We start from the raw sequence: 25,113 nt of genomic DNA, 5'->3' as shown, positions 1-25,113 counted from the left end.
GAGAAAACCTGAGACTATGGAGTCCCAGAACAATTCTCTGCCCTCTCTATCTCCAGGAGAGGAAGAAAATAACAGGGATCTTCATGGAGAAATGACCCATGTGAGGGCCTGGGCTCTCCAGCAGTTACAGCAGAGGAAACTCCCTGAGAAAGAATGGAGGAGCTGAATGCCCAGACTGAGAAGGCAGGGTTGTGTTAAGCACTATTTAATTCTCATGTGCTCCCTGCCCCAATCTACTAGCCAGCAAATGACAATGGACTGAGAATAAATAATAGGACTATACAACCATGATAAAGAATTGTGCAAGGAAAGGCTCTTTTACTCTGTTTGCAAGGTGAAATTGCTGTATTTGATTTAAAGTTTTCTGAAAGGCAGCAGTGAGTTTCTGGAGGGCGAGTTACCTGCTTTGCACAGGGAGAGTGAGGCCAAGGCTTGCATGGTGTGTCTGCTGCCACCAAGTGGTGAGGGAGAGTCTTAGTCTTTCAGGACTTGAGTTTTCTCATCAGTAAAGTAGGGGCTTACTGTACCTCTCTGAGGTCCCTTCCTGCTCAGTTTTCTCTGAGTCCTTGAGGGACTATGATGGATTTTAACACTCCCTGGACCTGTAACCTGCGTCTAACCTCTCTGGGTCTGACTCTGGTCCCTGTGTTTCTCCTGCAGAGTCTGAGCTGAGTCCACACCCTGGAAGCCCAGAAGCAAGGGATCAGATGGAAGAAAGAAAGTCAGCAGGTTTTGGAAAAGAGAATAACCTGCAAAGACAAGTCAATGCTAGAACAGGTGAAAACCGAAGAAGGGGAGAATAAGGACAAACTGGGCCAGAAGCCTCAGGGGAAATGGGCAATGGGCCTGTGATCATTCAACCATTTGAGGAGCAGTGCAAGCTGAGCAGTGGGGACCGAGAGATAAACTTACTCCACAGGAGTCTCCTGACCCTGGCCAGGGAAAGCCAAAGGGGAGATCAGAGCTGGTTTATAGTGAGGGGGGCAGCACCAACTCCAAGAGGGGGAGGATGCGACCATGAGCTCCCACCCCAGAACCCGGAGCCTTGACCTCTGGACTGCCATAGCAGTGGATGCTCTTCAGGTCACTGTGGGTTAGAGGGAATAACCATGCTTGGAGAAGGGTTAGAGATGTCTGTTCTTAAATGAATTAGTTCTGCTCTAGGTCAGGTACCAGAGTAAGTGTTTCTTGCCAGTATATGAGGCAGTGCTGCTTATACCATTCCTCTACACTTTCCATTGAGGAAGGTCTCTATGTGATATGAGTATTTACTGGGTGTTTAATTTTCTCTATACTGTGTTAAGCACTTGGGGTTCAAATAATAATAATGTTTCCCCAAGGAACTCAAGCCCATGAGAGAAAGAACACAAAGACATGATTTCAAGAAAATACTATAGTTCTCTGAAAGTGGGGTGTCATGCATGGCAGCCCAGAGGATATGAGTGTAGGTGAAGACATTGCTCCTAATGACAAGGGGAACCATAAGAGGAATTCTTCAGAGTAGTCTCATTTTTCCTCCAGTCTCCCACAGAAGATGATCCTGGCACATGATTGGTGTAGAGCAGGGCCCTACAGGTGTAGGAAGGGGGTTTGCTGCATCTTGGGAGAAATTATAGCATCCCTGGTAGGACATTTTGGAGAGGAATGTTGGTGATTGGATTGGATGTCTCTAGTCAGTTTTATCCTATCTAGAATGAACACTGCTGAGAACTTCCTTAGTGCCAGACCCTAAGCTGGGAATCATAAACACAGAGATGAGTAGAATAAGATCTCAGCTTTTACAGAACTCTGTCTAGTGAATAGTGAGTTATGAGAAGTGTAGTGATGGTGGCTTCATTAGAGCAAGTGACTCATGCTGCATTGAGATGACCTCATTGGATAGCCTGGTCCCCCTTCTGGTTGTTATCGACAGCTGGCTGACTTGTTCTGGGCCAGTGAGCCTGGACTTCTGCCAGGTGTCTGCATCTTAGGTACAAGCAACACCTCAGTTTCCTGTTGGGTCAAAACAGTTAATACTGCCAAGGTGATCAGAGGACACTAGTGACATCAGTAGCTACTGATGAGGTCCTGGCCAGCTAGGGAAATAGATGTAAGTTTAACAGTGATTCTAAATTTGTTCTTAAAATAATGAGCAGAGAGTATCTGTCTTCTAAGTCAAATACTTTTTAGACTTCAGGATTCACCCACGTCCAAAATAAAATATATATCGGCCATATCACTGCCCTGAGATGATTTCTCCCTTTCCTACCAGAAGCTTGCACTATCTGGAGCACCGAGGCTGTCTCAAGCTAACTGATCTGCTCTCTGGATTCCGGGGACACCCACAGAGCCGGAGGTTGAAGGCACAAGTGTTGATGTCTCCGACCGTTCTGACTCCAGGTTGGTGCACCTCAGCGCCCAGTATTAACCACACAGTAACAGGATGCCACCAACATTTTGATTTGGGGCTGTTGCATCCTAACTTTAATAACATTTAATAGACATTATTTTGTAGAATAATTCTAGGTTTACAGATAAATTGAGCCATTGGTACAGGGAATTCCCTATTCTCTCTTGTCCCCTAGCACACAATTTCCTCTATCATTAGTATCTTCCGTTAGTGTGATACATGTTTACAATTGATTAACCAATATTGATACGTTATTATTAACTAAAATCCAGAATTTACATTAGGGTTCATTCTTTGAGTTGTACAGTTCTATGGGGCTTGACAATTACCATGTCATGAATCCCCAGTACAGTATCACACAGAAGAGTTTCACTGCTGAAAACCTCCTTGTGTTCATCCCTCCTCCACGCTTGGCAATCACTGATCATTTCACTCTCTCTACCACTTTGACTTTCCTGGAATGTCCTAGTGTGGGAATCATACAGTGTGTAGAGTCTTTAGACTACTTTCTTCCTAGCATTATGTATTTAAAGTTCCTCCATGTCTTCTTATGTCCTAATAGCTCATTTCTTTCTATCACTGAATCCTATTCTGTTGTACAGATATATATACCACACTTTGTTTAGCCATTCACTTAGTGAAGGACAGTTTGGTTACTTTCAGTTTTTGACAAGTATGAATTCTACTCTGTAAATACTTGGATGCAAGTTTTTGAGTGAACATGGTTTCACATTCCTTTGGTAAATATCTATAACTGCTATTTGCAGGATTTTGTGGCAAGGCTGTGTTTAACTTTGTAAAAAAAAAAAAAAAAAAAAAAAAACCTGCCAAACTGTTTTCCAAAGTGACTAGCATTTTGCATTTCCACTAGCAGCGAATGAGAGTTCCCGTTGCTCTGCATCTTTGACAGCCTTTGGTATTGTCACTTGTTTGGATTTGAGCCTTCCTATTAGGTGTATATTATAGTGTAGTGGCATCTTATTGGTTTAATATGCAATTTCCTAGTGACACATGGTTTTGAGCATCTTTTTCATATGCCTATTTGCTATCCGTATATCTTTTCTGATAAAGTATCCAGATCTTTTGCCCATTTCTAAATTGGGTTGTTTGCTTTTTTATGATTGACTTTTAAGAATCCTTTATATTTTTGGACACCAGTCTTTCATCAGATGTGTATTTTGCCAATATTTTTTCCCAGTTTATCACTTGTTTCTTCATTTTCTTAACAATGTCTTTCACAGAGCAGAAGTTTTTAATTTTAATGAAGTTCAACTAACCAATTTTTTGTTTCCTGGATTGTGCTTTTGGCATTGTATCTGAGAAGTCACCACCAAACCCAAATTCACCCAGATTTTCCCGTATTTGGTCATCCAGGTGTTGAGGTATAAGGTCGATTTTGTGAAAGTTGTAAAATCTGTGCCTAGATTTACTGATTTTTCACATATGGATATCTAGTCATTCTAGCACCATTTGTTGAAAAGACTATCCTTTCCTGTTCAGTTGCCTTTGCACCTTTCTCAAAGATCAGTTGAGTATTTATGTAGGTGTATTTCTGAGCTCTGTATTCTTTTCTAGTGACCTATTTGTCTGTTTTTTTCTTTCTTCACCAATTTCCACACTGTTTGGTTACTGTAGCTTTATAATTAGTACTGAAGTTGGCAGTGTCAGTTCTGTGGGGATTTTTCTGATCTTTACTATGAGAACCTGGTTGGGCTCCTGGGAGTAAAACTTAGAAAAGTGTGAGATCCCCGCTAAACCTGGTCCCCAAGGAGATTTTAATGCTCAAGCCAGGCCACCCTCGGCTTCTAGAAATCTGTCAGTACCATTTAAGTGCTCCTCCCAGTTGCTGGCTTCAGCAGCTTCTGTTCCCCATATTTGCCTGTCTTTCTTGTTTTCAGCGTGGCAATTTGCACTGTGACCTCTCATCTAGGCCCTCTATTTGATAATGTTCAGTTTGTTCAGCTTTTTTCTTGTGAGGACAAGTGGTGACCTCCTGGCTCCTTACAAGTTGGAGTAGAAACCAGAAATTTCATTTAACAGGTTACTTGTAATGGAAGTCACTAATCTCAAATGTAGAATTGAATAATTTAAGTAGATATATAGAATTTTGCAGCCATTGGCCGGGTGTGGTGGCTCACGCCTGTAATCCAAGCACTTTGGAGGCCAAGGTGGGTGGATCACCTGAGGTCAGGAGTTCAAGAACAGCCTGACCAACATGGTGAAACCTCATCTTTAAAATATATATACATATATATTTTTTTTAATTTTGCATCCATCACCTCAGTCCCCTCTTAGAATATGTTTCTTTCCTCCACAGATTCCACAGAGCCTCTGTGCAGTCATTTTCCAATCCCTGGTCACCAAGACAGAGCCTGAACAAAGTAAACATTTGGAAAACAGACATTAAATTTCAGCTTTTATTAGATTGGAATTTTATATAATGGACCATTGTCTTACTCTTGTGGCAACCAGAGGAGATATTTTATTCTAAGGACTTTCTTTGGTGGAAACTTAATAGTTCTGTTTATTGCTCTCCTTGAATTGGTTCATCTATGCTGGTGACAGATAGTTGCTATCAATCCTTGTCTGGTGAGCACAAGTGAAAGAGCTAAAAGAAAATCTTCCATTAGAAATGCAGATGATGAATTTGCAGATAATGTTATGCCGAGGTAAAATTATTTATTTATTTATTTATTTTTGAGATAGAGTCTCACGTCGTCACCAGGCACCAAGCTGGAGTGCAGTGGCGCGACCTTGGATCACTGCAACCTCTGCCTCCTGGGTTCAAGCAATTCTCCTGCCTCAGCCTCCTGAGTAACTGGAATTACAGACGTGCACCACCACGCCAAACTAATTTTGTATTTTTAGTAGAGATGGGGTTTCTCCATGTTAGTCAGGCTGGTCGTGAACTCCCAACCTCAGCTGATCTGCCCACCTCGGCCTCCCAGAATGTTGGGATTACAGGCATGAGCCAGCATGAGGGAGTGCTATGTGCAATCTCAGCTCACTGCAACTTCTAGCTCGGGTTCCAGTGATTCTTGTGCTTTCACCTTTTGAGTTGCTGGGATTGCAGGCAGGCACCACCATGCCCAGCTAATTTTGTATTTTTAGTAGAGAGAGTTTTTCCATGTTGGTCAAGCTGGTCTCGAGCTCTCAACCTCGGGTGATCCACCCACCTTAGCCTCCCAAAGTACTGGAATTACATGCATGAGCCACCACATGTGGCTGGGAGTTAAGTATTTTACCATCTTTTTTTCTCTCAGAAATTGGGTTAGTAACACTGAGGAGACACTTCTCACCTGCCTGAAATGCCCTTCATTATCTTCTTCAAGTTGCAAGGGCTCTGGAACAGCCCTTGCAGAGTCCTGTTCTTGTCTCATTGTCTCTTGTATTACTGGCTGATAGTGATATGATATGCAAAAGCATTTGCCTCCATGTTAAAATGTAAACATGGCAGGTATTGTTTCATCTATTCACAGCTGGAACTTTCTGCTCTACAGTCCATGATGACTGTGCAAGAAGAAGAGCTGCAGGTGCAGGAAGAAGAGTGGCAGGTGTGGGAAGAAGAGCCGCAGGTGCGGGAAGAAGAGCTGCAGGTGTGGGAAGAAGAGCTGCAGGTGCGGGAAGAAGAGCCCCAGGTGTGGGAAGAAGAGCTGCAGGTGCAGGCTGCTGATATGGAGCCTCTGACCAGGAAAATACAGATTAAAGAAGACCTCATGAAGGTCCTTCAGAATTTTTATAGATCATTGGAAATGTTCACATCTCAGATTACCTGTAGGGCATCTTCAGACACTATGCACACATTGAATCCCTTGCCCAGTGCTTATCAGTATCCCAATTCAAAGTATAGGCAGACTGTCTCAAGAGCATTTGTTCCTCTGCTCCTCAACTGAATAATACTTTTATTAATATTTTCATATTTACACTTACGTTTTGACTTCTAGGACCTGAAAATACAACTGGTTATCCTGAAGACATACCAGCAGTGGAACGCCTGACCCAGAAAGTATTACTTCTTTGGGAAAAATTTACTTCAGTGGAATCCCAGGGTCAAGAAATTTCAGGAAACCAAAGACAACAGGTAAGTTATTGGAATATAGACTCACACTGTCTTTCTCCCTCCCTCCCTCCATCCCTCCCTTTCTACACACACACACACACACACACACACACGGAGTCTCACTGTGTCACCCAAGTTCGAGTGCAGTGGTATGACCATGGCTCACTGCAGCCTCAAACTCTGGGGCTCAAGGCAACTTCCTGCCTCAGCCTCCTGAGTAGCTGGAGCTGCAGGTGCATACCACCACACCTGGAACAAACCTTGGTTTTCTACTGTGAAATAAACCATGGTTTCATTGGGAACCTGCTCTAAAGTTTCCTGCTTTGATCGGTAGCAGCTATAGATGCCTCTTTCTGACGTGTGGTTCTGTAAAGAGCAGCAGTTCTTTTTGACACATACCAGTAGATATCCCTCACACTCATACATAAGTCGTCTCCATCTCAACTGAATCTTTCTCCTCTATCTGCATTTAGCCATATTCACATGTCTCCCAGTTTAAAAAGAGAGAAAGAAACCCCTGCCTTTGCCCCAACTTTCTTTGTAGCTACACCCCGTTTAAGCTTTCTTTTCCAACAGACTTACTTGCCTGTACTCCCTGTTTCCATTAGCATCTCTGTCACTAACTACTTGCCCCACTCCATTCTGGCTTTCACTCTACCTTAAACAGCTCTCTGTTGGTTATACATGATCATAGCTTCTTATCTTTATAGCGCTGTTACACTCACAATGGCACACGTCTATGATTAATGAATGTCTTTCTCCTCCACTAGATAGTAGGCTTTCCCTTAGAACCTGGAACAGAGTCTTTCCCATAGAAGGTGCTCAATAAATATTTATTGAAGGAATGAAGAATACTGGTAGCTCATATTATATATGTTTCCCTCTTGCCGTTTCTCTCTTACTCCTTTCTCTTAGCTGCTTTCCTGTGCTTCTAGCTTCTCTCTCATTTTTCTTCTTTTTACTCCTGTTTGAATTCCACCTTACAGGGTTTTAAAGATTAAAAAAATAGTGAATATGACATTGATTTGAAAACTGTGCAATACTATCAAAAGCTTAAGTACTAAGATAGCAGACTTTTTAAGTCATAGTACATGCTAATGCATTTGCTTGTTTCCCACGATGAACTGTGGCTTCATGTCTCACTGCACCATTTGTGTGTTGCTTCTTCTCTCTTCTTTTCTCAGTTGCTGCTGATGCTAGAAGTAGATGAACAGAGTCAGCTCAGTGAGGACTTAGAAGCAAAGAGACAGCTCTCTAGCAGTCTGGTGAAGTTCCATGCCCATCCAGAGAAGTAAGAGAATGGCTATTTTTCCTTTTATTCTTTGTTGAAATTTTTATTTCTTTTACTATTGTATTCTTTTTATGCCTTTTCTTCTTCCTGAAGTGTAGATGCTTATGATACTGAACAGGGGATAAAAAACAGGGACAATAACTGGGAATACCCACGTTGTCATTTGTTTTATGGATTGCTCTGAGCCTCGATGTCAAAATCTTAAGTCAGGAATAGTGCCTGTTTCACACAGCAATTGCAGAGATATTTTAAATAAGAAGACAGCTTTGGTGTCTAAAACAATGCCTTGCATATAGTCAGCACTCAAGTATGTTCCTTTCCTTTTGTGATCCATGTCCTGTTAAAGGCTGTTCTATTATAAAAGTAAGGCTACACCCTGTCTCTACTGAAAATACAAAAATTTGCAGGGCATGGTAGTGTGCGCCTGTAGTCCCAGCTACTCAGAAGGCTGAGGCAAGAGAATCACTTGAACCCAGGAGGCGCAGGTTGCAGTGAGACAAAATCATGCCACTGCGCTCCAGTCTGGCGACAGAGAGACACTCTGTCTCAAAAAAAAAAAAAAAAAAAGGACTGGCTATGAAGGGCACTGATATTTATTTAATATCATTGAAAAATATATATTAATTTGGATGGCTAATATCACCCAGAGACCAATAGCCATCATGACAAATACATTTTCTTCTACCTCTTGATTTTTGGTCATATATATGATACCTTTCTGGATCATTTTATATTCTCCTAATTTCTTTTTTTTTTTTTTTTTTGAGATGGAGTTTCACTCTTGTTACCCAGGCTGGAGTGCAATGGCGCGATCTCGGCTCACCGCAACCTCCTGGGTTCAGGCAATTCTCCTGCCTCAGCCTCCTGAGTAGCTGGGATTACAGGCACGCACAACCGTGCCAAGCTAATTTTTTTTATTTTTAGTAGAGACTGGGTTTCACCATGTTGACCAGGATGGTCTGGATCTCTTGACCTCGTGATCCACCCGCCTCGGCCTCCCAAAGTGCTGGGATTACAGGCGTGAGCCACAGCGCCTGGCCTATTCTCTTCATTTCTTTTTCTCATTTTGCCTTCTATTTTAGCGCCTTTTATTCTTTTTCACTGTTTATTTATTTTTTGCTATTCAGCTTTTTTCTAATTTATTGCTGGGCTTTAATAATGTTTTCTTTGTACCAGGAAAATGAAGGCAGAGGAAAGGTATGGTAGTACCAGTTGATTTTGTGACTCTTTGTTTTCTAAAAAGCAATTTATTAAAAAGAGAGAGAGAGTTTCCAGATAAGTTTGGGATTTTTTTGAGATAGAGTCTTGCTCTTTTGCCAGTGCTGGAGTCCAGTGGCACAATATCAGCTCACTGCAACCACTGCCTCCCAGGTTCAAGTGATTCTCCTGGCTCAGCCTCCTGAGTAGATGGGATTACAGGTGCATGCCACCATTCCTGGCTAATGTTTGTATTTATATTTATTTACTTTATTTATTTCTATATTCGAGACAGGCTTGGATTTGTGTATTTATTTATCTAGCTATTTAATTATTTAGAAGGATTCCTGACATTTACCCATTTAATTATTTAGATCCAGGCTGGCAACGTTTATTTATATACTTATGTATGGATGTGCAGGCTTGCATTTATTCATTTTTTTAACTATCTGTATAATGATTTAGAGGTTAGCTCACATTTCTTGATTGATTGATTTTAGACGGATTCTCGCTCTCTCACCAGGCTGGAGTGCAGTGGCACAGTCCTGGCTGCGTGCAACCTCCCCCTCTTTGGTTCAAGCAATTCTTCTGCCTCAGCCTCCCTTGTAGCTGGGGCCCCAGGTGCGTGCCACCACGCCTGGCTAATATTTTTGTATTTTTAGTAGAGACCGGGTTTCTCCATGTTGGCCAGGATGGTCTCGATCTCTTGACCTCATGTTCCAACAGTCTTGGCCTCCCAAAGTGCTGGGATTACAGGACTGAGCCATTTTGCCTGGCATTTATTTATTTATTTACATAATTACTGATTTATTTGCTTAGAGGCAGGAAGGCCGGCTTTCTTTTTTATTTTTTTATTTATTTATTTATTTTTGCATTTTAGGTTTTGGGGTACATGTGCAGAACATGCAAGACAGTTGCATAGCTACACACATGGCAGTGTGCTTTGCTTCCTTTCTCCCCTTCACCCACATTTGGCATTTCTCCCCAGGCTATCCCTCCCCAGCTCCCCCCCCGCTGGCCCTCCCCTTTTCTCCCCAATAGACCCCAGTGTTTAGTACTCCCCTCCCTGTGTCCACGTGTTCTCATTTTTCATCACCCGCCTATGAGTGAGAATATGTGGTATTTCATTTTCTGTTCTTCTGTCAGTTTGCTGAGAATGATGTTCTCCAGATTCATCCATGTCCCTACAAACAACATGAACTCATCATTTCCGATTGCTGCATAATATTCCATGGTGTATATGTGCCACATTTTCCCAATCCAGTCTATCATCCATGAGCATTTTGGTTGGTTGCAGGTCTTTGCTATTGTAAACAGTGTTGCAATGAACATTCGTATGTATGTGTCCTTATAGTAGAACGATTTATAGTCTTTTGGATATATACCCAGTAATGGGATTGCTGGGTCAAATGGAATTTCTATTTCTAAGGCACTGTCTTCCACAATGGTTGAGGTAATTTACACTCCCACCAACAGTGTAAAAGTGTTCCTTTTTCTCCACATCCTCTCCAGCATCTGTTGTCTCCAGATGTTTTAATGATCGCCATTCTAACTGGCGTGAGATGGTATCTCAATGTGGTTTTGATTTGCATCTCTCTAATGACCAGTGATGATGAGCATTTTTTCATATGATTGTTGGCCTCATATATGTCTTCTTTTGTAAAGTGTCTGTTCATATTCTTTGCCCATTTTTGAATGGGCTTGTTTGTTTTTTTCCTGTAAATCTGTTTGAGTTCTTTGTAAATTCTGGATATCAGTCAGATGGGTAAACTGCAAAAATGTTTTCCCATTCTGTTGGTTTCTGATTCACTCTAGTGACTGTTTCTTTTGCTGTGCAGAAGCTGTGGAGTTTCATTAGGTCCCATTTGTCTGTTTTGGCTTTTGTTGCCAATGCTTTTGGTGTTTTGTTCATGAAGTCCTTGCCTACTCCTATGTCCTGGATAGTTTTGCCTAGATTTCCTTCTAGGGTTTTTATGGTGCCTGGTCTTATGTTTAAGTCTTTAATCCATCTGGAGTTAATTTTAGTGTAAGGTGTCAGGAAGGGGTCCAGTTTCTGCTTTCTGCACATGGCTAGCCAGTTTTCCCAACACCATTTGTTAAACAGGGAATCCTTTCCCCATTGCTTGTTTTCGTCAGGTTTATCAAAGATTGCATGGTTGTAGATATGTGGTGTTGCCTCCGATGCCTCTGTTTTGTTCCATTGGTCTACATCTCCGTTTTGGTACCAGTACCATGCTGTTTTGATTACTGTAGCCTTGTAGTATAGTTTGAAATCCGGTAGTGTGATGCCCCCCGCTGTGTTCTTTTTGCTTAGAATTGACTTGGCTATGCGGGCTCTCTTTTGGTTCCATATGAAGTTCATGGTGGTTTTTTCCAGTTCTGTGAAGAAAGTCAATGGTAGCTTGATGGGGATAGCATTGATTCTGTAAATTACTTTGGGCAGTATAGCCATTTTCACAATACTAATTCTTCCTAACCATGAACATGGAATGTTTCTCCATCTGTTTGTGTCCTCTCTTATTTCGTTGAGCAGTGGTTTGTAGTTTTCCTTGCAAAGGTCCCTTGCATTCCTTGTGAGTTGTATTCCTAGGTATTTTATTCTTTTTGTAGCAATTGTAAATGGCAGTTCATTCTTGATTTGGCTCTCTTTAAGTCTGTTATTGGTTTAGACGAATGCTTGTGATTTTTGCACATTGATTTTATATCCTGAGACTTTTCTGAAGTTGCTTATTAGTTTCAGGAGTTTTTGAGCTGAGGCGATGGGGTCTTCTAGGTATACTATCATGTCGTCTGCAAATAGAGACAATTTGGCTTCCACCTTTCCTATTTGAATGCCCTTTATTTCTTTTCTTTGCCTGATTGCTCTGGCTAGAACTTCCAGTACTATATTGAATAGGAGTGGTGAAAGAGGGCATCCTTGTCTAGTGCTGGATTTCAAAGGGAATGCTTCCAGTTTTTGCCCATTCAGTATGATATTGGCTGTTGGTTTGTCGTAAATAGCTTTTATTACTTTGAGATACGTTCCATCGATACTGAGTTTATTGAGGGTTTTTAGCATAAAGGGCTGTTGAATTTTGTTGAATGCCTTCTCTGCATCAATTGAGATAATCAATCATGTGGTTTTTGTTTTTGGTTCTGTTTATGTGGTGAATTACGTTGATAGACTTGCATATGTTGAACCATCCTTGCATCCCCAGGGTGAATCCTACTTGATCATGATGAATAAGTTTTTTGATTTGCTGTTGCAATCGACTTGCCAATATTTTATTGAAGATTTTTGCATCTATGTTCATCATGGATATTGGCCTGAAGTTTTCTTTTCTTGTTAGGTCTCTGCCAGGTTTTGGTATCAGGATGATGTTGGTCTCATAAAATGATTAGGGAAGGATTCCCTCTTTTTGGATTATTTGGAATAGTTTCAGAAGGAATGGTACCAGCTCCTCTTTGTGTGTCTGGTAGAATTTGGCTGTGAACCCGTCTGGACCTGGACTGTTTTTGTGTGGGAGGCTCTTAATTGCTGCCTCGACTTCTGCCCTTGTTATTGGTCTATTCATAGTTTCAGCTTCCTCCTGGTTTAGGCTTGGGAGGACACAGGAGTCCAGGAATTTATCCATTTCTTCCAGGTTTACTAGTTTATGTGCATAGAGGTTTTTGTAATATTCTCTGATGATGGTTTGAATTTCTGTAGAATCTGTGGTGATTTCCCCTTTACCATTTTTTACTGCATTTATTTGGTTGTTCTCTCTTTTCTTTTTTATCAGTCTGGCTAGTGGTTTGTCTATTTTGTTGATCTTTTCAAAAAACCAGCTCTTGGATTTATTGATTTTTTGAAGGGTTTTTCGTGTCTCTATCTCCTTCAGTTCAGCTTTGATCTTAGTTATTTCTTGTCTTCTGCTAGGTTTTGAGTTTTTTTGATCTTGCTCCTCTAGCTCTTTCAATTTTGACGATAGGGTGTCAATTTTGGATCTCTCCATTCTCCTCATATGGGCACTTATTGCTATATATTTTCCTGTAGAGACTGCTTTAATTGTGTCCCAGAGATTGTGGCATGTTGTGTCTTCGTTCTCATTGGTTTTGAAGAACTTCTTTGTTTCTGCCTTCATTTCATTGTTTATCCAGTCAACATTCAAGAGCCAGTTGTTCAGTTTCCATGAAGCTGTGCGGTTCTGGGTTGGTTTCTGAATTCTGAGTTCTAACTTGATTGTACTATGGTCTGAGAGACTGTTTGTTATGATTTCAGTTGTTTTGCATTCGCTGAGCAGTGCTTTACTTCCAATTATGTGGTCAATTTTAGAGTAGGTGTGATGTGGTGCTGAGAAGAATGTATATTCTGTGGATTTGGGGTGGAGAGTTCTGTAAATGTCTATCAGGTTTGCTTGTTCCAGGTCTAGTTCACGCCCTGGATATCCTTGTTGATTTTCTGTCTGGTTGATCTGTCTATTATTGACAGTGGAGTGTTAAAGTCTCCCACTATTATTGTGTGGGAGTCTAAGTCTCTTTGTAAGTCATTAAGAACTTGCCTTACGTATCTGGGTGCTCGTGTATTTGGTCCATATATGTTTAGGATCATTAGCTCTTCCTGTTGTATTGATTCTTTTACCATTATGTAATGGCCTTCTTTGTCTCTTGATCTTTGTTGCTTTAAGGTCTATTTTATCAGAGATGAGAATTGCAACCCCTGCTTTTTTTTGCTCCCCATTTGCTTGGTAAATCTTTCTCCATCCCTTTGGAAGGCCGGCTTTCATTAATTTATTGATATTTTCATTTTTTTTATTTAATTATTTTTGTCTTACTATTTTTTTAAATGGAGACAGGGTTTCTTTCACCATCTTGGTCAGGCTGGTCTCGATTTCCTGACCTCAGGTAATACAGCCAGCTCAGGCTCCCAGTGGGTGGGGGATTAGAAACATAAGCCACCAAGTGGGGCTGCTTATTTATTGATTTATCTATTTTTTTATTTATTTACTTGGAGGCAGACTTGGATTTATGTATTTATCTATCTAGCTATCTAATTATTTAGATACAGGCTCACATTTACTCATTTATCTTATTTAGACCCAGGCTCACAACATTACTTTTATACTTACACATTTGTGTGCAGGCTTGCAATTATTCATTTTCTTAACTACCTGTATAATGATTTAGAGGCAGTCTTGCATTTATTTACTTATTTACTTTTTTTTTCTTTTAAAGATGGGGTTTCACCATGTTGGTCAGGCAGGTCTTGAACTCCCACCCTCAAGTGATCCTCCCACCTTGGCCTCCAAAGTGCTTGGATTACAGGCGTGAGCCACTACACCTGGCCAATTTGTTTATTTATTTTAGACAGAGTCTTGCTCTGTTACCAGGCTGGAGTGCACTGGCCCGATCTTGGCTTACTGCAGCCTCCACCTCCTGAGTTCAAGCAATTCTTCCTTCTTGGCCTGCAGAGTATCTGGGACCACAGGCGAGTGCCACCTTGCCTGGCTAATATTTTTGTATTTTTAGTAGAGACAGGGTTTCACCATGTCAGCCAGGATGGTCTTGATCTCTTGACCTCTTGATCCACCCTTCTTGGCCTCCCAAAGTGCTGGGATTGCAGAACTGAGCCATCTCGCCTGACCTTTATTTACATAATTACTGATTTACTTAGAGGCAGGAAGGTCGGCTTGCATTTATGTATTAATATTTTTACTTATTTGTTTGATTATTTTCACCATATTATATTTTTAAATAGAGACAGGGTTTCTTTCAGCATCTTGAACAGGCTGGTCTTGATATCCTGACCTCAGGTGATACAGCCAGCTCAGGCTCCCAATGGGCGGGGATTAAAAACATGAGCCACCCAGTGGGGCTGCTTATTTGTTTATTTATATCTATCTATTCATTCATTTATTTAGAGGCAGACTTGCATTTATTTATTTGCTGATGTACTTATGGAGAACCAGGTCAAATTTATTTATTTATATATTTGGAGGCAGGCTGGCTTGGATTTATGTATTTATCTATCTAATTATTTAGAGGCAGGCTCACATTTACTCATTTATTTAGACCCAGGCTCACAATATTATTTTTATACTTATGCATTTGTGTGCAGGCTTGCATTTATTCATTTTCTTAACTATCTGTATAATGATTTAGAGGCAGTCTTGCATTTATTTTTTCTTTTATATATATTTTTTTAAAGATGGGGTTTCACCATGTTGGTCAGGCAGGTCTTGAACTCCCACCCTCAAGTGATCTGCCCACCTTGGCCTCCAAAGTACTTGGAGTACAGGCGTGAGCCACCACGCCCAGCTGATTTGTTTCTTTATTTTTGACGCAGTCTTGCTCTGTCATCAGGCCAGAGTGCACTGGTTCAATCTTGGCTTACTGCAACTTCCGCCTCCTGGGTTCAAGCAATTCTTCCTTCTCAGCCTCTGGAGTATCTGGGACCACAGACAAGTGTCACCTTGCCTGGTTAATATTTTTGTATTTTTACTAGAGACAGGGTTTCACCATGTTGGCCAGGATGGTCTTGATCTCTTGATCTTGTAATCTACCCATCCTGGCCTCCCAAGGTGCTGGGATTACAGGCTTTAGCCACCACACCCGGCCTTTATTTATTTACTTACTTACTTAATTATTTATTTACTTAGTGGCAGGCAGGCCGTCTTGCTCTTGTTACCCAGGCTGGAGTGCAATGGCATGATCTCACCTCACTGCAACCTCCACCTCTCCAGGTTTAAGTGATTCTCCTGCCTCAGCCTCTTGAGTAGCTGGAATTGCAGTGATGTGCCACCATGCCCAGCCAATTTTGTATTTTTAGTAGAGACAGGGTTTCTCTTTGTTGCTTAGGCTGGTCTCTAACTCCTAACCTCAGGTGATCCACCCACCTTAGCCTCCCAAAGTGCTGAGATTACAGGCATGAGCCACCATGCTCGGCCTAAATAACATGTTTTTAAAAGTCACATTGTCCTACAATATCCATTTCTCTTGCATATTTAGGAAATTGAGTTTGTTTGTTTTTTTTTAACTAAAACATGCCGACATACGGGAAATAGGATGCAAAAGGTACAGGAATGATTTAGACACAGTTCGAGGTTTCCAAAAGATTTTGTGCTAGAAAGACTGCTTGCTACAAGCTCCCAAAGTTCTGGGAGGACATGGTATTCATCCTCCCTCAGCAGAGACTGTGAGGTGAGAAGCCCTGGGGAGCACCCGAGCCTTGGGCTTTTAGCATAGAATGTTCAGGTCTTTATAGTTTGAACCCACGACAGAGAGATCATGGGTCTCTGGCTTCCTGTGACCTTTGCCTTTTTTGCCAAAAGAAAATGTGACTCTCCAAAGCAAGAAACTTGAGGGCATGAGTCACCCCAGCCCTGGCATCTACCCAGAACATGAGAAGGAAGGAACAGTGGTCCTCCAGTGACATCACAGGGCTGGGACAGGCAGTCACTGCCCTGTGTGGATCACCCTCTTTGTTGGGCAACCTGAACTTCATCTGTAGGCAGTCACAATACTGGCTTTTTCCTCCTTTTTCCTTCCACACAAGTGGCTTAGGGATGGAGTAGAGTAGTTGAATTATTTGGATAAAAACTTCTATTTTGGTCAGAAAGTCAAAAAGAATCATTGCTGGCATGTTAACCTAAATAAAAGCAACCAGACAAGTGCCCAGTGGTACTTCAAAAGGCTATTTATTATCCTGCAAAATTTAGGCAGGGGGTTGTGACTCATGCCTGTAATCCCAGCACTTTGGAATGCTGAGACGAGAAGATCACCGGAGGTTAGGAGTTCAAGACCAGCCTGACCAACATGGAGAAACCTTGTCTCCACTAAAAACACAAAACTAGCCAGGCATGGTGGCACGTGGCTGTAGTCTCAGCTACTCAGGAGGCTGAGGCAAGAGAATCACTTTAGACATGGGAGTCGGAGGTTGAAGTGAGATGAGATTGCACCACAGCACTCCAGTCTGGGTGACAGAGGGAGAGTCTCTCTTTAAAAAAAAAAAAATTATTTTGCAAAATCTGAAACACAAATCAAAATCAGCAGCTTCTAAATTATTTTTAACATGATTCATAATTAGGAATAGATTTTATATTACATATATAGTTCTACATTATTTAATAAAATGGTAAAATTTATTTTACAAGTAATACTTTTTTATTCTCCTTCATTTATTTGAATGCTTTGTGTAATCTACAAAAAGTCCGATAGTAATAATTAAATTATTCACTAAATTAAACATTATCTTGTCATTTAAAATTATTTCATAAATGATCTTGTTTTTGAGATTATATATGTGTATACATATATTTTTTATTGCATTTTTTTCTCTCTTTCTTTTTTTTGAGACAGAGTTTTGCTCGTTACCCAGGCTGGAGTGCAATGGCATGATCTCGGCTCACCACAACCTCTGCCTTCTGGGTTCAGGCAGTTCTCCTGCCTCAGCCTTCTGAGTAGCTGGGATTACAGGCATGTGCCACCATACCCAGCTTATTTCTTTTATTTTTAGTAGAGACGGGGTTTCACCATGTTGACCAGGATGGTATCGATCTCTTGACCTCGTGATCCACCCGCCTCAGCCTCCCAAAGCGCTGGGTGCATTTTTTTCTCTTTTTGAAAGAGTGTCTCTCTCTGTCACCCAGGCTGGAGTGCAGTGGCACAGTCTTGGCTCACTACAAACTCCACCTGTCAGGTTCAAGCAATTCTTCTGTCTCAACCTCCCACATAGCTGGGACTACAGGTGTATGCCACCACATCTGGCTAATTTTTGTATTTTTAGTAGAGATGAGGGTTTCACCATATTGACCAGGCTGGTCTCGAACTCCTGATTTCATGATCCAACCATCTTGACCTCCCAAAGTTCTGCGAGTACAGGCATGAGCAATTGTGATGAGCCCAAGATAAAAAATTTTTAACGATGTGCTATTAAGAGAAAAACAGTGGAGAAGAGGATTCAAGATGGCACTGTGAGAACAACCCAGGATTGGAGCTCTCATTGAATTCATGGAGAGGTGAGTCGGAGCTGCATTTCCAGACTGATCTTTGTTGCCCACAGAACGGGGAAATTCCCAAGTATAAAGGAGACGCGGGACGCCAGGCAGTACGTCTGCCTGGCGAAGCTGGCAGCCGGGGTGGCAGCGACCGGCCCTACCCAGTGCTCGCCACAGGGCGCGCTTGTCCGGGTGCCCTGTTGAACCGGCAACCTGAGACTTGAGAGGGCTGGACTTGAGACTGAACGAGACTTGGACAGTGGGCCAGCCCAGGAGATTGCAGGGACAGAGCGTTTGGGGTAGCCCAGTGGGACGAACAAAACCGCGATTACAAACGCTCCCCATGCAGACAGTCTGAGACGCTCTGTGGGGGAGGGGCATCCACCATTACCGAGGCAACCCGCCCCAACTGAGATACACGCCCACTGCTGTTGCAGCGAGCCATTGCCGAGGCAACCCGTCCCTACTGAGATACACGCCCACTGCTGACACAGTCTGCCGTTGCCGAGGCAACCTGCTACAACAGAGAGACTTCGCAGCAGGGCGTGACAGAGACCACAGCAGAACAGCAGAGCCTGCAGCAACAGGGCAAACCACACAACAGCAGGGCAGAGCCTCAGCAGGCAAACAGTGGCTAGTCTGCCTCCTAGCTGGGCAGGACACCTCAACAGACATCCAAAAATAAAGCCCGAACCCCCCAACACAGAGCATTTGAGAAAAAAAGGGTTTTTTTAATGAGCTCTGTTGCAGCAGAATCAAACATAGCAGCCTAACAGCCCTGAATGAACAACAGAGCTCACAGCTCAGCAATTGAGCTCCTATAAAGTACAGACTGTCTCCTCAAGCAGCTCCCTGACCCCTCTATATCCAAAAGACTGACATTTTTCAGGCATCATCCTGGGACTAAGATAGCAGAAAAAGAAACTGGTAACATCCCTCACTGTGCCACAGCTGCTATAGGTGCACCCCAGACAAGCAGGGCCTGGAGTGGACCTCAGCAGTCGTACAGCGAAGGGCCTAGACTGGTAGAAGGAAAACCAAGTAACAGAAATACTTCATCATCAACAATCTGGGTGTCCACTCAGAGACCCAATCGAAAAGTCAGCAACTATGCAGACGACAAGTGGATAAATCCACAAAGATGGGAAGAAACCAGCACAAAAAGGAGGAAAACACCCGAAACCAGAACACCTCACCTCCTAGAAAGGACCAAAACTCCTCACCAGCAAGGGAACAAAGCTGGACGGAGAATGACTGTGATGAAATGACAGAATTAGACTTCAGAAGGTGGATAATGGGAAACTTTTCTGAGCTAAAAGAACATGTATTAAATCAATGCAAAGAAACTAAGGAACTTGAAAAAAGATATGAAAAAAGATTTGAGGAAATGATAACAAGAATGGATAACTTAGAGAGGAATATGAATGGATTAAAGGAGCTGAAAAACAATACAAGAAGTTCGTGAAGCATGCACAAGTTTCAATAGCCGAATTGACCAAGCAGAAGAAAGAATATCTGAAGTTGAAGACCAACTCAATGAAATAAAACGAGAAACCAAGATTAGAGAAAAATGCGCAAAAAGGAATGAACAAAGTCTCCAAGAAATGTGGGACTATGTGAAAAGACCTAACCTATGTTTGATAGGTGTATCAGAAGGGGACGAAGAGAATGAATCCAAGCTGGAAAATACTCTTCAGGACATCATCCAGGAAAATTTCCCCCACCTAGCAAGACAGGCCAACACTCAAAAGCAGGAAATACAGAGAACACCACAAAGATACTCCGCAAGAAGAGCAACCTCAAGACACATAATCGTCAGATTCAACAAGGTTGAAATAAAGGAGAAAATACTAAGGGCAGCCAGAGAGAAAGGTCGGGTCACCCACAAAGGGAAGCCCATCAGACTCACAGCAGATCTCTCGGCAGAAACTCTACAAGCCAGAAGAGAGTGGGGGCCAATATTCAACATCCTTAAAGAAAAGAACTTTCAACCCAGAATTTCATATCCAGCCAAACTGAGCTTCAGAACTGAAGGAAAAATAAAATCCTTTGTGAAGAAGCAAGTACTCAGAGATTTTGTCACCACCAGGCCTGCTTTACAAGAGCTCCTGAAAGAGGCACTACACATAGAAAGGAACAACCAGTACCAGCCATTCCAAAATCACACTGAATGCTAAAGAGCATCAACATAATGAAGAATCTACAACAACTAACAGGCAAAACAGCCACTTAGCATCAAAATGGCAGTATCAAATTCACACATAACAATATTAACCCTAAATGTAAATGGACTAAATGCACCAATCAAAAGACACAGACTGGCAAATTGGAAAAAAATCCAAAACCCATCAGTGTGCTGTATCCAGGAAACCCATCTCACATGCAAGGATACACAAAGGCTCAAAATAAAGGGATGGAGGAAGATTTACCAAGCAAATGGAGACCAAAAAGCAGGAGTTGCAGTTCTCATCTCTGATAAAATAGACTTTAAAGCAACAAAGATCAAAAGAGACAAGGCCATTACATAATGGTAAAATGGACCCAATGCAGGAGCACCCAGATACATAAGGCAAGTTCTTAGTGACTTACAAAGAGACTTAGACTCCCACACAATAATAGTGGGAGACTTTAACATTCCACTGTCAATATTAGACAGAAAATCAACAAGGATATCCAGGGCTTGAACTCAGACCTGGGGCAAGCAAACCTTATAGACATTCACAGAACTCTCTACCCCAAATCCACCGAATACACATTCTTCTCAGCACCACATCACACCTACTCTAAAATTGACCACATAATTGGAAGTAAAGCACTGCTCAACAAATGCAAAACAACTGAAATCATAACAAACAGCCTCTCAGACCATAGTGCAATCAAGTTAGAACTCAGAATACAGAAACCAACCCAGAACCACACAGCTTCATGGAAACTGAACAACTGGCTCTTGAATGTTGACTGGGTAAACAATGAAATGAAGGCAGAAATAAAGTTCTTCGAAACCAATGAGAACGAAGACACAACATGCCAGAACCTCTGGGACACATTTAAAGCAGTCTCTAGAGAAAAGTATATAGCAATAAGTGCCCATATGAGGAGAATGGAGAGATCCAAAATTGACACCCTATTGTCAAAATTGAAAGAGCTAGAGGAGCAAGATCAAAAAAACTCAAAACCCAGCAGAAGACAAGAAATAACTAAGATCAAAGCTGAACTGAAGGAGATAGAGACACGAAAAACCCTTCAAAAAATCAATAAATCCAAGAGCTGGTTTTTTGAAAATATCAACAAAATAGACAGACCACTAGCCAGATTGATTAAAAAGAAAAGAGAGAACAACCAAATAGATGCAATAAAAAATGATAAAGGGGAAATCACCACAGACTCCACAGAAATTCAAACCATCATCAGAGAATATTACAAACAACTCTATGCACATCAACTAGTAAACCTGGAAGAAATGGATAAATTCCTGGACTCCTGTGTCCTCCCAAGCCTAAACCAGGAGGAAGCTGAAACTATAAATAGACCAATAACAAGGTCAGAAGTCGAGGCAGCAATTAAGAGCCTACCACTCAAAAAAAGCCCAGGTCCAGACGGGTTCACAGCCGAATTCTACCAGACACACAAAGAGGAGCTGGTACCATTCCTTCTAAAACTATTCCAAATAATCCAAAAAGAGGGAATCCTTCCCAAATCATTTTACGAGACCAACATCATTCTGATACCAAAACCTGGCAGATACCCAACAAGAAAAGAAAACTTCCGGCCAATATCCATGATGAACATAGATGCAAAAATCTTCAATAAAATATTGGCAAGCCGATTGCAACAGCAAATCAAAAAACTTATTCATCACAATCAAGTAGGATTCAACCCGGGGATGCAAGGATGGTTCAACATATGCAAGTCTATCAACGTAATTCACCACATAAACAGAACCAAAAACAAAAACCACATGATTATCTCAATTGACACAGAGAAGGCATTTGACAAAATTCAACAGCCCTTTATGCTAAAAACACTCAATAAACTCAGTATCGATGGAACGTATCTCAAAGTAATAAAAGCTATTTACGACAAACCAACAGCCAATATCATACTGAATGGGCAAAAACCAGAAGCATTCCCTTTGAAATCCGGCACTAGACAAGGATGCCCTCTCTCACCACTCCTATTCAATATAGTACTGGAAGTCCTAGCCAGAGCAATCAGACAAGAAAAAGAAATAAAAGGTATTCAAATAGGAAAGCTGGAAGCCAAACTGTCTCTATTTGCAGACGACATGATAGTATACCTAGAAGACCCCATCGCCTCAGCTCAAAAACTCCTGAAACTGATAAGCAACTTCAGCAAAGTCTCAGGATATAAAATCAATGTGCAAAAATCACAAGCATTCATCTGCACCAATAACAGACATAAAGAAAGCCAAATCAAGAGCGAACTGCCATTCACAATTGCTACAAAAAGAATAAAATACCTAGGAATACAACTCACAAGGAATATAAGGGACCTCTGCAAGGAGAACTACAAACCTCTGCTCAATGAAATCAGAGAGGACACAAACAGATGGAGAAACATTCCATGTTCATGGTTAGGAAGAATTAATATTGTGAAAATGGCTATACTGCCCAAAGTAATTTACAGAATTAATGCTATCCCCATCAAGCTACCATTGACTTTCTTCACAGAACTGGAAAAACCACCATGAACTTCATATGGAACCAAAAGAGAGCCCGCATAGCCAAGTCAATTCTAAGCAAAAAGAACACAGTGGGGGGCATCACACTACCGGATTTCAAACTATACTACAAGGTACAGTAATCAAAACAGCATGGTAGTGGTACCAAAACAGAGATATAGACCAATGGAACAAAACAGAGGCACCGGAGGCAACACAACATATCTACAACTATACAAGCTTTGATAAACCTGACAAAAACAAGCAATGGGGAAAGGATTCCCTGTTTAACAAATGGTGTTGGGAAAACTGGCTAGCCATGTGCAGATAGCAGAAACTGGACCCCTTCCTGACACCTTACACTAAAATTAACTCCAGATGGATTAAAGACTTAAACATAAGACCTGGCACCATAAAAACCCTAGAAGGAAATCTAGGCAAAACTATCCAGGACATAGGAGTAGGCAAGGACTTCATGAACAAAACACCAAAAGCATTGGCAACAAAAGCTAAAATAGACAAATGGGACCTAATGAAACTCCACAGCTTCTGCACACAAAAGAAACAGTCACTAGAGTGAATCGGCAACCAACAGAATGGGAAAAAATTGTTGCAGTTTACTCATCTGACAAAGGGCTGATATCCAGAATTTACAAAGAACTCAAACAGATTTACAGGAAAAAAACAAGCCCATTCAAAAGTTGGCAAAGGATATGAACAGACACTTTACGAAAGAAGACATATATGAGGCCAACAATCATATGAAAAAATGCTCATCGTTACTGGTCATCACAGAGATGCAAATCAAAACCACATTGAGATACCATCTCACGCCAGTTGGAATGGCGATCTTTAAAAAATCTGGAGACAACAGATGCTGGAGAGGATGTGGAGAAAAAGGAACACTTTTACACTGTTGGTGGGAGTGTAAATTACTTCAACCATTGTGGAAGATGGTGTGGCGATTCCTCAAGGCCTTAGAAATAGAAATTCCATTTGACCCAGCAATCCCATTACTGGGTATATATCCAAAGGACTATAAATCGTTCTACTATAAGGACACATGTACACGAATATTCATTGCAGCACTGTTTACAATAGCAAAGACCTGGAATCAACCCAAATGCCCATTGATAATAGACTGGATTGGAGAAATGTGGCACATACACACCATGGAATATTATGCAGCAATCAGAAATGATGAGTTTGTGTCGTTTGTAGGGACATGGATGAATCTGGAGAACATCATCCTCAGCAAACTGACACAAGAACAGAAAATGAAACACCGCATATTCTCACTGATAGGCGGGTGATGAAAAATGAGAACACATGGACACAGAAAGGGGAGTACTAAACACTGGGGTCTATTGGGGGGAAAACGGGAGGGCCAGTGGGAGAGGGAGGTGGGGAGGGATAGCCTGGGGAGAAATGCCAAATGTGGGTGAAGGGGAGAAGGAAAGCAAAGCACACTGCCATGTGTGTACCTACGCAACTGTCTTGCATTCTCTGCTCATGTACCCCAAAACCTAAAATTCAATGAAAAAAAAAATATTTAGCATTAAAAAATTAACATTTGCCTATCTCTCAATAAACAGAATGTATACTATTTTTATATAGATTAAAAAAAGAGAAAAACAGTGGATATGAAAGAATATTCATAGTTTTATTTTACCTGTTTATAAATAATGATTGAAAGAATACATATGCAAATAAGTTGACATTATTTTGGTAATATTTTGCTGCATTTTCTGAATATTGAAAATCAATATGCATTATGAAGTTACATGGCTAATATAAAGTACTCACTGTGTGCGCCAGACCCTGGGCTCAATGCTCTACGTCCATTCTTATTTCATTTCGTTCTCTCCATAACCTCAAGTAGTATAACCAACCCATTTTACAACATTGAAACTGAGGCTCAGAGCCTGAAAGTTAAAATCCTGAGGTTGCAGTTAATAAGAGGCAGAGCTGGAACTGAAACCTGTGTCTCACATCCAGTTTATGTTCTAATGGTAGGCTAGTCTTCTTCAGGCATGGAATAGATGGTGCATGCCTGCTAGGATTGACCAGGTATCACTGTAGGTAGAAAGCAGCCCCGAAAAATGGAAATTTACAACACTGAAGGCTTTTTTTTCACTTATGCTGCACATCCTCCATGGCTCTCCTGGGCCCTGTGCTTCACATTCCCTCATCTGCCACCAAAATAAAGGAGCAGCCTCTATATGGGATCTATCAGTGGCTCTAAGAGATGAAGGAAAAGGTGGCCAGTCTGAATGGCTTCCAACTCTTTTGTCCCAAGGTGACACACTTCACTTCCACTCACATCTCCTGAGTCAAAGCAAATCCCTTAACTACATCCACTTTCAAGGGGCTCAGAGTAGAACCTGAAATACTCAATGGACTTTATTAGGGCCACCATACAGTGTCAGCCTGTGTACGAGACTGTGGAGGGGCAGAAGAGGAGAGTGGGGAATTGATGGGAAATCACAGCAGGATTGAGTCACCTCAGATTTGCTTTATCCTCAACCAGGTGGAGTTTGT

At 41.6% G+C, this 25,113-nt stretch overlaps 1 protein-coding gene across 7 annotated transcripts in view; it reads left to right on the top strand.

Annotated features, from left to right (window-relative positions):
* The window catches only part of LOC118145663 (uncharacterized), a 45,932-nt gene that overhangs the window by 7,096 nt on the left and 13,723 nt on the right, over positions 1-25,113 (top strand). For 5 of the 7 annotated variants that reach the window (XM_078339882.1, XM_078339885.1, XM_078339881.1 and 2 more), the window contains 5 exons: positions 661-777; positions 2,252-2,379; positions 5,869-6,006; positions 6,334-6,470; positions 7,634-7,740. In XM_078339882.1, the coding sequence (XP_078196008.1) occupies positions 2,355-2,379; positions 5,869-6,006; positions 6,334-6,470; positions 7,634-7,740 (407 nt within the window). In that variant the 5' untranslated portion in view covers positions 661-777; positions 2,252-2,354. The remainder of the gene's footprint in view (positions 1-660; positions 778-2,251; positions 2,380-5,868; positions 6,007-6,333; positions 6,471-7,633; positions 7,741-25,113) is intronic. The other 2 variants (XM_078339884.1, XM_078339883.1) reach the window with 1 other exon arrangement.

The sequence above is a fragment of the Callithrix jacchus genome, chromosome 10 (genome assembly GCF_049354715.1).
Source record: "Callithrix jacchus isolate 240 chromosome 10, calJac240_pri, whole genome shotgun sequence".
Classification (NCBI taxonomy): domain Eukaryota; kingdom Metazoa; phylum Chordata; class Mammalia; order Primates; family Cebidae; genus Callithrix; species Callithrix jacchus.
Note: the sequence above shows the minus strand (reverse complement) of the source record. Positions and strands in the feature narration are given on the sequence as shown.